At 44.3% G+C, this 12,025-nt stretch overlaps 1 protein-coding gene across 5 annotated transcripts in view; it reads right to left on the reverse strand.

The window, feature by feature from the left end:
- Nucleotides 1–4,589: 4,589 nt before the first annotated feature.
- SLIT2 (slit guidance ligand 2) overlaps nt 4,590–12,025 on the reverse strand; it is a 373,006-nt gene continuing 365,570 nt past the window's right edge. For all 5 annotated transcript variants that reach the window (XM_007093745.2, XM_007093744.2, XM_007093742.2 and 2 more), the window contains 3 exons: nt 8,294–8,585; nt 7,878–8,089; nt 4,590–6,751 (listed from right to left, as the gene is read on the reverse strand). In XM_007093745.2, the coding sequence (XP_007093807.1) occupies nt 6,510–6,751; nt 7,878–8,089; nt 8,294–8,585 (746 nt within the window). In that variant the 3' untranslated portion in view covers nt 4,590–6,509. The remainder of the gene's footprint in view (nt 6,752–7,877; nt 8,090–8,293; nt 8,586–12,025) is intronic.

The raw sequence follows: 12,025 nt of genomic DNA on the forward strand, positions 1-12,025 counted from the left end.
TTTTTCTTGGGCATCATGTTTCCTCAATCCTGTTGTCACTGGGCCCCACTTTTTACCTACCGTTGTTTAACAAGCTCACATAATTGATGACCCACTTTGCTTTTCCAGCCTGGGCCTCAGTGTTCCCTCCAGGATATGCCTCGAGTGTATGCTCCACACCTTCTTAAGCCGTGGCTACAGGGGATAAGCCAATACTTATTGACCCATTAAATGCAAACCTCAGAATCTCACTGAGTCTCCCAGTTGCCATCCTCACTCTCTTCTTGTTTTGCTATCAGACTTTGTGAGAGGGCATTCTAGTAGCTCGTAAATTCCACTCCTAACTCCTGGTTATCCAGCTCTTACCTCATCACTCTGTTATTACAACTGCTCTTTTTTCATCACCACGCTGGGGCCACTGCATTCTAGAGACGTTAGCATTATCTAAAGTTGCATCTTATTCCGGTGATCAAGTTCATTGTATTGTGTCCAAATTCACTTGCCTATTGTCTTGGCTTCAACTACCATTTCCATGTAGATAAGTCACAGATCTATGTTTTGGTTTTTTTTATTCATTTGCTTAAAAAAATTTTTAACATTTATTTTTGAGAGAGACAGAGCATGAGTGGGAGGGGCAGAGACGGCGTGGCGGGGGGGGTGGGTACAGACTCTGAAGCAGGCTCCAGGCTCTGAGCCGTCAGCCCAGAGCCCGACTCGGGCTCAAACTCACGGACCGCGAGATCATGACCTGAGCTGAAGTCGGACGCTTAACCGACTGAGCCACCCAGGTGCCCCTCTCTTACTTTTTTTTGAGAGTGTGTGTGTGTGTGTGTGTGTGTGAATGGGGGAGAGGCAGAGGGAGGGAGAGAAAGAATCCCAAGCAGGCTCCAAGCTGTCAGCACAGAGCACAAAGTGGGGCTCGATCTCATGAACCATGCGATCATGACCTGAGCCAAAATCAAGTCAGATGTTTAACCAACTGAGCCCCTCAGGTGCCCCACTTCCCTCTTTCCATATCATTCTAAGCACGCATTGCTACCACGGCTCCTGCAGGCTCAATCCACATCTACAATAACTTATTTATAAAGACTACATCTCTCAATATTCAACACAATGCAATCGGTCTTCTCTAGTATTTCACGCACTGTTTTGGTTTCTTTGAGGAGAACTGGAGCATCCTAGCAGATGAAGTGAGATTTTACCTCCTTGGTTGGAGGCACAGCCCTCTGTCATTCTCACAAAGTGGCACCTAAATGCACAGTTATTTTTTGATGGTTTTCCAGTTGACTCATTTCCTGAGTCTCTGCCCTTGGTGTACAGACAAAGGAATGTGCATGAGTCTCAAAGCACGGGTTGGCCGGCAGTTGTTTCTTTCAGTCTAGCCTCATCAGCTTTTGAGTTCATGAAAATTCCTCGGAGATTCCAGAAATATTATTCTTAATTTTCAGTGCTATTTTAAGTATTCATATTTTCTGTGTCATCAGAGGTATTTCATTTGGAAGTTGAGGAACGGCATTAAACACAACTAACTACTTGCTATTTTTAAATGGAAATCCATTTCTGTTGATAGTTTGAAAGATCACCGCAGACAGAAGCCAAAAGAAAAAATATGGAACTGTTTAAAGTAAGTTAATAAAGGCAGAAAATGGCCAGTGCTGTATTACATGTGCAAGAGGAATCTATGCCTTGCTCTGGCCATAGGAACTTCTTTTGCCTCCTTGACCACATGAAGAGTTCCTTCCCTCCTCAGGCCTATACCCGGTGGCTCTTTCTGCATGGACCCCCACCCCTGACCCCATCACATATTCCCACAGTTCTTCACCCTGGATTCCACTTTATCCTTCACAACTTGTCTTACGTGTCACTTCTGCACAGTCATTCCCTGACCTCCCACTACATATTTGACTGGATTCCTCCGCTATGCTTTTTTCTAGTATCTCGTAAGTTTCCCGAGGGCACTTATCACAATCTGAAATTGCATGTAGTTTGGTCACTTGTATGATATTTGTTACTCACTTTAACCTCAACTCCAAGTGCATACACTGTATGCTCTCAAGTGTTAGAAGTGACGTCTAGTTCGCCTGAACTATGTATCAAAAGGTCAGCATGCTTTCTTGCACATGACAGGAGATAAAAAATAAAAATGTGTTGTTAAATGACTTTTGAGTACATAGAGAGGATTAAGAATGAAAATAACTTATGCATTTCATTTAGTTTTACTTATTTTATAAAAAGCTTTATATAAAGCTTCATATACTTTTTATAGCTTATATCTTTTTACAAACATGAGTTGTGAAGTAACGATCACTCTAGGGGGTAGACAGCTCCATAATGCTCCAGATCTAAGTCCTGAATCAACTTCAACAATCTTTCAATCATTTCTTTGGAAAGAGCTGCTGCTGACAAAGCAAGCCATCCCAAAACCAGAATGGTCAGAGCAATTCTAACACCGAGGTTAGTCTATCATTGCTTCAAAATAATTTCAGGAAAGGTAGGGTGAGCACAAATTGCAAAGACTGAGATGGTTGTTATTCAAGGAACACATCTGAACTTGAACACATGTCACATCCCCTGGCTTTTCCTGATGGTGCTTCAACTCATGTGACAATTTATTTATTTATTTATTTATTTATTTATTTATTTATTTAAATGTTTATTTCTTTTTGAGAGAGAAAGAGAGACAGGGAGGACGAGCAGGGAAGGGGCAGAGAGAGAGGGAGTCACAGAATCTGAAGCAGGCACCAGGCTCTGAGTTGTCAGCACAGAGCCCGATGCGGGGCTTGAACTCATGAATGGCGAGATCATGACCTGAGCCAAAGTTGGTCGCTTAACCGATAGAGCCACCTAGGTGCCCCAACTCATGTGAGAATTTAATTTTTTTTAATGTTTTTATTTATTTTTGAGACAGAGAGAGACAGAGCATGAGCAGGGGAGGGGCAGAGAGAGAGGGAGACACAGAATCCGAAGCAGGCTCCAGGCTTTGAGCTGTCAGCACAGAGCCCGACGTGGGGCTCGGACTCAAAAACTGTGAGATCATGACCTGAGCTGAAGTTGGACGCTTAACCGACTGAGCCACCCAGTCTCCCCTCATGTGAGAATTTAAAGTAAACACAGTAGGGATGTCTAATAACTATCTTTTCATATTAGAAATGTACATTGTTCTGGGTGATAGCTTTGACTCCGCATGTGCAAAATGTTTTTTGTTTGTTTGTTTTAACTTACTGAAGTCTCTTGGAAATGCTCTGCAATAGTTTCTTATTTAAAGGAATCCTAGGGTCAAGGCTTTTTAAGTGAAAAGCCTTTTATAACATGAGTGGGTGCCCTAAATTTGTTTCATTTGCTGTAATTATTTGGCTATTAATTTTTCTCAAACAAGGGCTCCTGTGCAGAATGCAGTCTCATTGCAAGGCAAACGATCCCCTAAGAAACCTGCTAGCTCAGCCCAAATCCCTGGCATGCAAAATTCTATTTTGTGCCTTTATAGGCAGGGAGGAGAAAGAATATAATCTGAAAGCTACTAAGACTTCACTTTTCTTCCTTAGAAAACAAAAACAAAAAACCAAACATATCTAATCTGGATTACTTAATAATTTTTATATCTGTTTTGAGATACAGATAGAGCATGAGCAGGGGAGGGGCAGAGACAGAGGGGAGAGAAATCCCAAATGGGCTCTGTCAGAGCCGGATGCGGGGCTCAAACTCACAAACTGAACCATGAGATCATGACCTGAGCTGAAACCAAGAGTGGGATGCTTAAATCAAGAGTGGGGTGAACCACCTAGGCACCCCTCTAATCCAGACTCCTTAAATCAACGTGATGAGTAGGGAGAACAATTGTGCCAGGAAATAAGTTTCCAAGGTTTCTAAAAAGCCCCTAATAGAGGGTGCCCTCTCTCTTAAACATGGAGCCACTCTGGTCTAAGAGGGCTAAGTGGGATTCAGCTTCTCTGTCTTCAAGCTCTTTATACCTGTGTAAAATGGGAGTCCCCAAAATGACATATTTCATATAAAGCCCTTTGTATAGTGCCTGGCATATAACAAGCCCTCAGAGGGGTGCCTGGGTGGCTCAGTCAGTTGAGTGTCCGAATTCGGCTCAGGTCATGATCTCATAGTCCGTGAGATCAAGCCCCGCGTCGGGCTCTGTGCTGACAGCTCAGAGCCTGGAGCCTGCTTCGGATTCTGTGTCTCCGTCTCTCTCTGCCCATCCCCTGCTCATGCTCTGTCTCTCTCTGTCTCAGAAATAAATAAAAACATTAAAAAAAAAAAAAAAAGCCCTCAGAAATAGTGGCCATTAAGATAACACATACCTATAAACAGAAATCTGAATCCTATTATCTTTGTAGATGCTTCTCTAGTGAATGCGTGATTCCCAGTCCTTGAAGAAAAAAAAAAAAATGAAACAATCAGTGGGAATAAATAAATGTTTTACAAAGACTATATAATATTTATACAATTAAAATATAGACATTTTAACCACAAATAAGTGATTGGACATTTGTGTGTGTGCACGTGTATGCAAGTGTGTGCATGTGCATGATTTTCTTCAAGGAAAATGAAGAAATGTTAGCATGGTGAAGTAATAATATTCCATGCAGCCCATATGGTTTCCCTGTTCTGGATGCTGTACCTCGATATCACTAACCCTTGCTTCCAGTGCCTGTGGAGAAAGGCACTCTGTCGTTCATTGTTTTCCGCCTGGTTCTAATTGAGAGGAAAGGAGAACGAAAATGAAATACCAGTTGTGGTTTAGTTAGACTTCGCCTTATATTTTTTTTTGGAAGGAATTAGTTGAATATGCACTTTTGTCAGAGCAAAGAATGTATTCTTCTATCCATTCCTTTCATGTGGCCATTCCAAAGTCCCCCGATATGACAAGATGCTAATCTTAAACCAATTCCTGTCAACAACATGATATAAGTTTTCTTTGTATCATTTTGATTAAGAAATTCTTAAGGAGTGGACTCTAAATATTTTACAATTTCTAAGAAAATCACCAAGCTGTTAGTGAAGTAAATATCTGTTTAATTTACAACCATCAGTAGTATAACTGATATTAGTCTGGAGAAAGACAAAGCACAATGAATTATACATGTACATCTAATTTTTTGTGTAAAAAAAGTTTTTTGAAAAGAAACATCTGCATCTTCACAGGGTACCCTGGGATTTTAATAAGGGAAGAGCACAGTCCACTATAAATCATTATCAATTCTACATTGTAATTTAGCAGCAAACATGTTAACATGGGAACATTAAGGTAATAAAGGAGCTTTATTGTTTGGGAAAAAAAATCACAGTTCTTGACATTACAGCCTTTTTTTCTCTCCCCACCCACCCGCAATAAAAGGGCAAAAAATGTCAAGGAAATATTAATTTGTAAAATACCTACTCTTCTAGTGTTGACTGCTATATACCATTTCTGTTTTGTGGGGACATGTTGCAGAGGGGCGGGCCACTTCTTTCTGTACAATGACCATCTCACGCATCGACTTTACACACTCTCTGCAGGTGTCCTGAATGAGGCCAGTAGGTCAGTGACACCAGTGGTCAGATGTCAAGGTAAACAAACAGATCAACACATATTTATCCCAAGATAACACCCTATGTTAGTACTATTGCCAAAAAAACCCAAAAAATCCTGACTTTTAAGTTTGAAAAATATACAAAAATATCAGGACAATTATAAATTAATATATATTAAAGCATTGAGAAACAGTAAAAGAATGGCCTAAAATGTTAAGTACAATGTACTTTGATACAATAAATATTTCTCATGGAAACTGAATACTGTATAGGGCTGTTTAGAACTCATAGAAACAAAAATTCATATTATTACTAATTTATTTATCAATAATCTATTGGTTCTTTATCATCTCCTTTATCATTTATATTACAAAAAATTAATACTGGAAAACGGTAGATAAACACTTTTGTGTGCTTCTTCTGCTAACATGCTGACGTTTACAAAGAACATAAAACTTATTTTAGCACTCCCATCTCTCTCGGGAATAGAACCCTTGTCTTCAGGACACTATTTTGCACATCGTATTTCTCAACCATTTGTCCTACGAACTCTAGAATGCCATTCCTCCGCCTTGCGTCCTCACATTCACACGCGCGTGCTTGGTCTGTCCTCATAAACCACAAAGAGGAGCACGAGGGCGCAGGGGTTTTATGCTCTGGGCGATTTCACGGCAGCACAGGGCAGCTCGGCTCTCCCTTTGCCTGTGCTTCTGTCTTCAGCATGTCGCAAAGATGAATTCGAGTTGCAACGATTCCCACTTTCCTTCTGATGCCTCCAGGGATCTCTCTCTTCATACTTCTCTAGCATCGGGGAAGCGTTAGTTCAAGCATTTTTTTTTTTGTTCCCAAATGCAGGAAAAAAAAAAGTCTTTATTCTCATAATAAAAATAAGTCTGTTCTGTATTTTACAATATATTTCAAATATTTCCACTATGAAGCATTATTAATTAGTCCGACATGGTCAAGAAGTAGACGACATTTCCCAAAGACAAACGCTGCCAGGGACGCGTTTAGGAGGCGCACCTGGTACAGCCACACTTCACCACCTTTTCCACCTCGTCCACAAACGAAGACCCGTCAGTGCATTCGAAAGAGTATTTCCGTCGCTTGCTCCTTAGGGGTCCGCAGCACTGCCCTCCCGTACATCCACCCCTGCATTCCAGCCGGGACACCTTCTTGGTTGTCTGGCACGCGGCATAGCCCTGCTGCTTTTGGTAATAATCTCTTATTCGCTCCCCTCGACACGAGAGTTCTAGAAAAGAACAAGAAGCACAAGCATTTCCAGGGCAGCCACTGTGAGTCATGCCAAGTGACCGTGAACCCACCGCTCAATTCAGGAGGTCCTCCCTTTGTCTGCCAAGTGTAACTGCTGTCACCATCCTTCTATTCCGTATGATGGGCTGCGGGCACAGCCTGCTGGTCTTTGCAAAATACTTCTTTTGGGGGGGGGGGCCTTTATTGTCCGCAAAGCGAATACTATATACGCGGACTATAAATACCATGCTATTGGACTGACAAGAAAATTGGATTCCTAAATCTTTTCCTTTATTGCAAAAATACACATCTTCTGTTTTTACACTACGAACAGCTGGTTTTGTTTACCACAGGGAGCAGTTTCCCGCGAGTGTGCAATTTAATTTATTAGACCTGGGGTTTCATATCATTCAATCTGTTACTTAATACAAGTAACATTCCACTGACTTCATAAATTACCCTAGTATGAACTAGTTCAAAAAGAGACATCTGCTAAAAGCTTCCACGGGCACGTTCCTCTTGTCTCGTCCCTCTGATGCACACGCTGAAGTGCGCGCCAGCTGGAGGCAAGGCACGTTCCGATCACGCAAAGGAGAAGAAGGCGGGCCAAGAAGTCAGCACGTTTCCCTCCCTCTCACCTGCGTGCTGTGCTGTGCTGAATCGGTTGGTTCTAAGGTCAAAGGTGACTCTGTCTTAAAACTGGAGCAGGACGGTGAGGGCCCTCCCCTCTGTGCCAGAGACGAATTAATAATATATGTGGATGGGGACAGCAGGTAACGGGAAGAAGCGAGGGAAGTAAGCGTGCTGCTACACAAGGTAAAAAGGAGTATTTTTCACGGCACATCAGAGAAGACGTGTGGAGGTGGTGCAAAATCCGCTGTGGAGGCTGAGGACACTTTACATCTGGTGCCCTCACACCACTGGGAAATAAATCACCAGCAGCAACTCTAAGCCAGACACAGACCTGGTGCTCCTCAGATCACTCCTGTGAGTGTGTGTGTGTGTGTGTGTGTGTGTGTGTGTGCATGTGTGCATGTGCGTGTGTCTCCCTTTCTCTCTTTTCAAAGATGAGGCGTCCTCTTGCTTGCTGGGTCCCAAGGATGGGTCCCAGGCAGGTGGCTTACCTCGATCACAGCTGTCCCCGGTGTATCCACTGCTGCATTCACAGTAGGGTTGCCCAAGTCCTGAGAGCCTGCATTTCCCATGCTTGCATTTGATCCCCTGGCAGGGGTTAAAGAGGTCCTCCTCTTCATCACAGAGGACTCCCCCGTGGCCCTCGAGACACTTACAGCTGTAGGAGAATGCATTGATGGGCAGGCAGGTGCCGTGCACACATCTACAGCGAGGAGGAACATGGGAATACAAACGCATCAGGCAGAGCGGATAAGAATGGAGAAAGGGTCATGGGAGGACTATGAAGGAGATGTGCTAATGTGCCGACTTCCTCCTCTTCTCCCTCTCCCCCTCCTTCCCTCCCTTCCTGGGTTTTGCTTCGAGGATTGGGGCATGTGTGTGTAACTGCCAAGCAGCCCAAACTTACTTATTTCCCAGACAGGGGTCATTGGTCCTCTGGTCACAGAGGGGCCCGGTCCATCCCTCCTCACACTCACAGGTGAAGCCCGACTGGCTGCTGGGCTGGCACGTGCCGTGGGCACACACCTTCTTGTGGCACGGCTCACAGCCTGGCAGGATGCCGGTTTGCATGGGCACCTTTCGGAAGTCCTGGAGCTCGCTGTTGATGTAAAGGTTCCGGATGCAGCCGTGGAAGCTGGTGCCGTTTTGCCCAGGGGCCTGGCGCAGGGCCGCGGCCACGTTGTTCTTCCCGGGCATGCCTGTGGAGGGACACAGGTCAGCGGTCGGCTCTTCGGGGGAGCCTCAGCCATTTGCCACCCAGACCCGTTTAGGTCTTCCTGCAGGGTGGGAGTCAGTGACACTCCTTTAGGACAGCTAGAGACCATGGGCATCCAGTCCTGTGGTTCTCTCCCTGCCTGCACATTAGAATCATATGAGATCTTTGAAGAAATAGTGATGCTTAGAACCTCAGCGCAGACCTACTGGCTCACACTATCTGGGCAGGGGAGGGGAGGGAGAGGAGAAGGGTGTTTCCTTGTTTTGATTTGCCTTTTTGGAAGATGCTCCAGGCAATTCTAATGCGCAACTAGAATAAAGAACCAAATTCATTGGTGGTCAGTCTCTAATTTTTAACATTTGTTTCAAATCAAACCTGACCCAGAGGCATAAATACATAAAACCTCAAAGTGTAACTACTGTAGGCTAAAGGCAGGATCAGGAATGGGGGGAGAGATCAGTGGTCCCCCTTCTCTCCACCGACGTCTTCAACGTGGACACACACCCTGGAAGCCAACAGCTCCGGGAGGCACAGTGAGAGTTGGGTGACATGCTCAGTGTTGCCCAGTTAAGGAGCGGGTTGCAGTTCCGCTGATGAGTGAACCCCGTTATCTCTAGATAGCGGTTCTGTCCGTCCAGTCTTAGGGGGTGAAAGCTGCAACCTTTCACCCCGGCCCTGCCAAATTCTAAGCTGGGAACCAATTCAGCTCAGCACTGGCAACATCCTGAGCCCAGTTGTGGATGTCAGCGTCTGAAAAACACTCCCATGCTTCCTGTCATGACAGCACCTCATTGACATCATTTTTATTTTCTTGCTAATGGAGAGTGAAGCCTTCATATGCCAAGAAACCAGACATACAAAAGAAATTCCTCTGAAAACAGAATTTGCAATCTTTGCATATATAAGTTCCAGTAGTGACAGTCATCTGGTAACCTTCATTTGGCAAAACTGAGGAATCTTTCCATGGCCTAAGCCAGACCCTGAAATAGTTCCTGGATGGGATCCTACATGAGACAAGCGTCCAGACTGCAGTGGGGTAAGGGGAGGGAGCCAGAGGCCTTCATGGCGGCTGACGGCCCCCGCAGCACTCACACCCTCACTGTGCTTGGCTGTGTGCTCCGAGCTACTGCCTGGAGGGCACAGGCTGGGGAAGACTCCATTCTTACTCTCCAGAGAGTTTGCTGCTTAGAAAGACCAGGACCCTCACACTCCCTGGGGCCTGACTCATGACAGCACCACGTCTGTATTCAGAGGAGCCGCCTTGGAGTTCTAGCAGGTACCAAAAGCAGACAGGCGGGTGTACAGAGTCACTAGGCCAGAAGTCAAAGTCTTTATTGTTGGTCTGTGTGCCCAGGAGCCTATCATTTTCTTTTTCTTTTTTTAAATGTTTACTTATCTTTGAGAGGCAGGGAGGGAGAGACAGAGCATGAGCGGGGGAATGTCAGAAAGAGAGACGAGACACAGAATCTGAAGCAGGCTCCAGGCTCCAAGCTGTCAGCCCAGAGCCCGATGCGGAGCTGGAACTCACGAACCATGAGATCATAACCTGAGCCGAAGTAGGACACTTAACTGACTGAGTCACCCAGACACCCCATGAGCCTATCATTTTCAACCTCTCTCGGGTTTGGTCTTCTCATGTAGAACATGAATGGAGGGACCAGAGCAGTTGTTTCCAAGTCTTTCATACATAAGAACCACCACAGGTCCATGTTCGGGAGGTGGCTCCGGGCCGTGTTCTCTCCCCACCTTGAGATTCTGACTGGTAGGAAGGGTTGGGGTGCAGGGATCTAAATGTTAACATGCAGGGTGACTTTGATGTAGGTGCTCCGTGATCACACTTTGACAAGTACTGAATTAGCTGTGTTGGCTTTGAAGTTCCATAACTTCAGACTTTTAGTCTATGTCCATTTGGCCCTGGAAACTGAGTTGCTGTTTAGAGCAGGTCAAAAGAATGAAAGGTACCATTTCCAGGAAAGCACAAGTTAAAAAAAATTCCTTGGTCTGGGAGAAGGTCTTCCAATTTAATCGTATCTATAGACCACGCATGTATGGTCTTCTTTTTCACACATTTAAAAAGAACTTCCAAACTATTTTTAATAGCTTATTTTGATACAGGTCCAATACACCTACGTGTACATGTCAAGACTAAATACCAGTGAAGTTCCATGGCAGGAAGAAACAATTAGTAAATGTATTCCTTTCATTCCCAAAGCTAACACTTATACAAGATCTAGCTATGATTATAATAATTTTTAAATGAAAATGATATATCACACATATATTTACTTTGAAGAGGACATTACAGAATTAAAGCTATTCTGACTCAACCTTTTCACATGCTTGGCACATTTCTGACCGGTGAACCAGGTCTGAATTTACCAACAGAAGAAGACCCATATTGGGGCTCAGTCAGTTAAGCGTCCGACTCTCGGTATTGGCTCAGGTCATGATCTCACGGTTTGTGAGTTTGAGTCCTACATAGGGCTCTGCACTGTCAGCGCAGAGCCTGCTTGGAATTCTCTCTCTCCCTCTCTCTCTGCCCTGCCCCTGCTCATGTGCTCTCTCAAAATACACAAATAAACTTAAAAAAAGAACAAAACAGAAGTAGACCCATGTTGATTTTCTGCTTTTAGCCTTTCCTCTATGCCATGGACTACAGCTGTAATTCAATCAATCTACCAAACAACAGATAACTTGGTAGACCATTTTTAACCTTAACAAGCTGTACATGTTTCAACATGACAATAAAGAAATCAAGGGTCAAGACTGGGGTCCTCTGTCCAATGGCGGCAAGAGGATGAGATGTGTGATTCATGGAGGAGTCTCTAAGTGCAGTTCTTAACTTACAACAATTCTATTAGATAATGCACATTCTGTTTAGACTATTATATAGAAAATCAGAAAGATTTGTTGTTTTGTGTTACGTAAAGCCTATGTCATGGGTAGCTGATAAGGCCTGGGAGGGAGAGCTGCCTCCCTGTTTTACTAAAGAACACTTCTGCAGGTGGGCCTAAGGCATGGGGTGCCGCGCCTCCAGGCTGGCCTTGGGGAGTGCACCTTTTCAAACTTGGGGAAAAAGATGAGCTGAGGTATGTCACTCTCTTTTGCTAACTCGGGTTCTCCTGCCTTGGCCACACAGAACCCAAGGATGTGGTCTTATGATGATGTTGTATTTTTTTAAATTTGAATTACCCTTGAGACTGGGCTCTGATTTGGAAGGAAATGGACCCAGGTGTTCTCTAGCAGTGAGGCTAGATTGGAGGTGGTTTCCTTAAGGCCTGGATGGACAGAGGTACAATATGGATCCTTCCTGACCCTCCATCTTTAGAAAGATTGGCACTTTTCAGTTTGGAATGAATGTAGAACTTTTTCCCCCCTTTTTGAAAAATGTTCTGACCTAAGCACTCCCATTTTGTACTCCCC

This window comes from Panthera tigris, chromosome B1 (genome assembly GCF_018350195.1).
Source record: "Panthera tigris isolate Pti1 chromosome B1, P.tigris_Pti1_mat1.1, whole genome shotgun sequence".
NCBI lineage: Eukaryota > Metazoa > Chordata > Mammalia > Carnivora > Felidae > Panthera > Panthera tigris.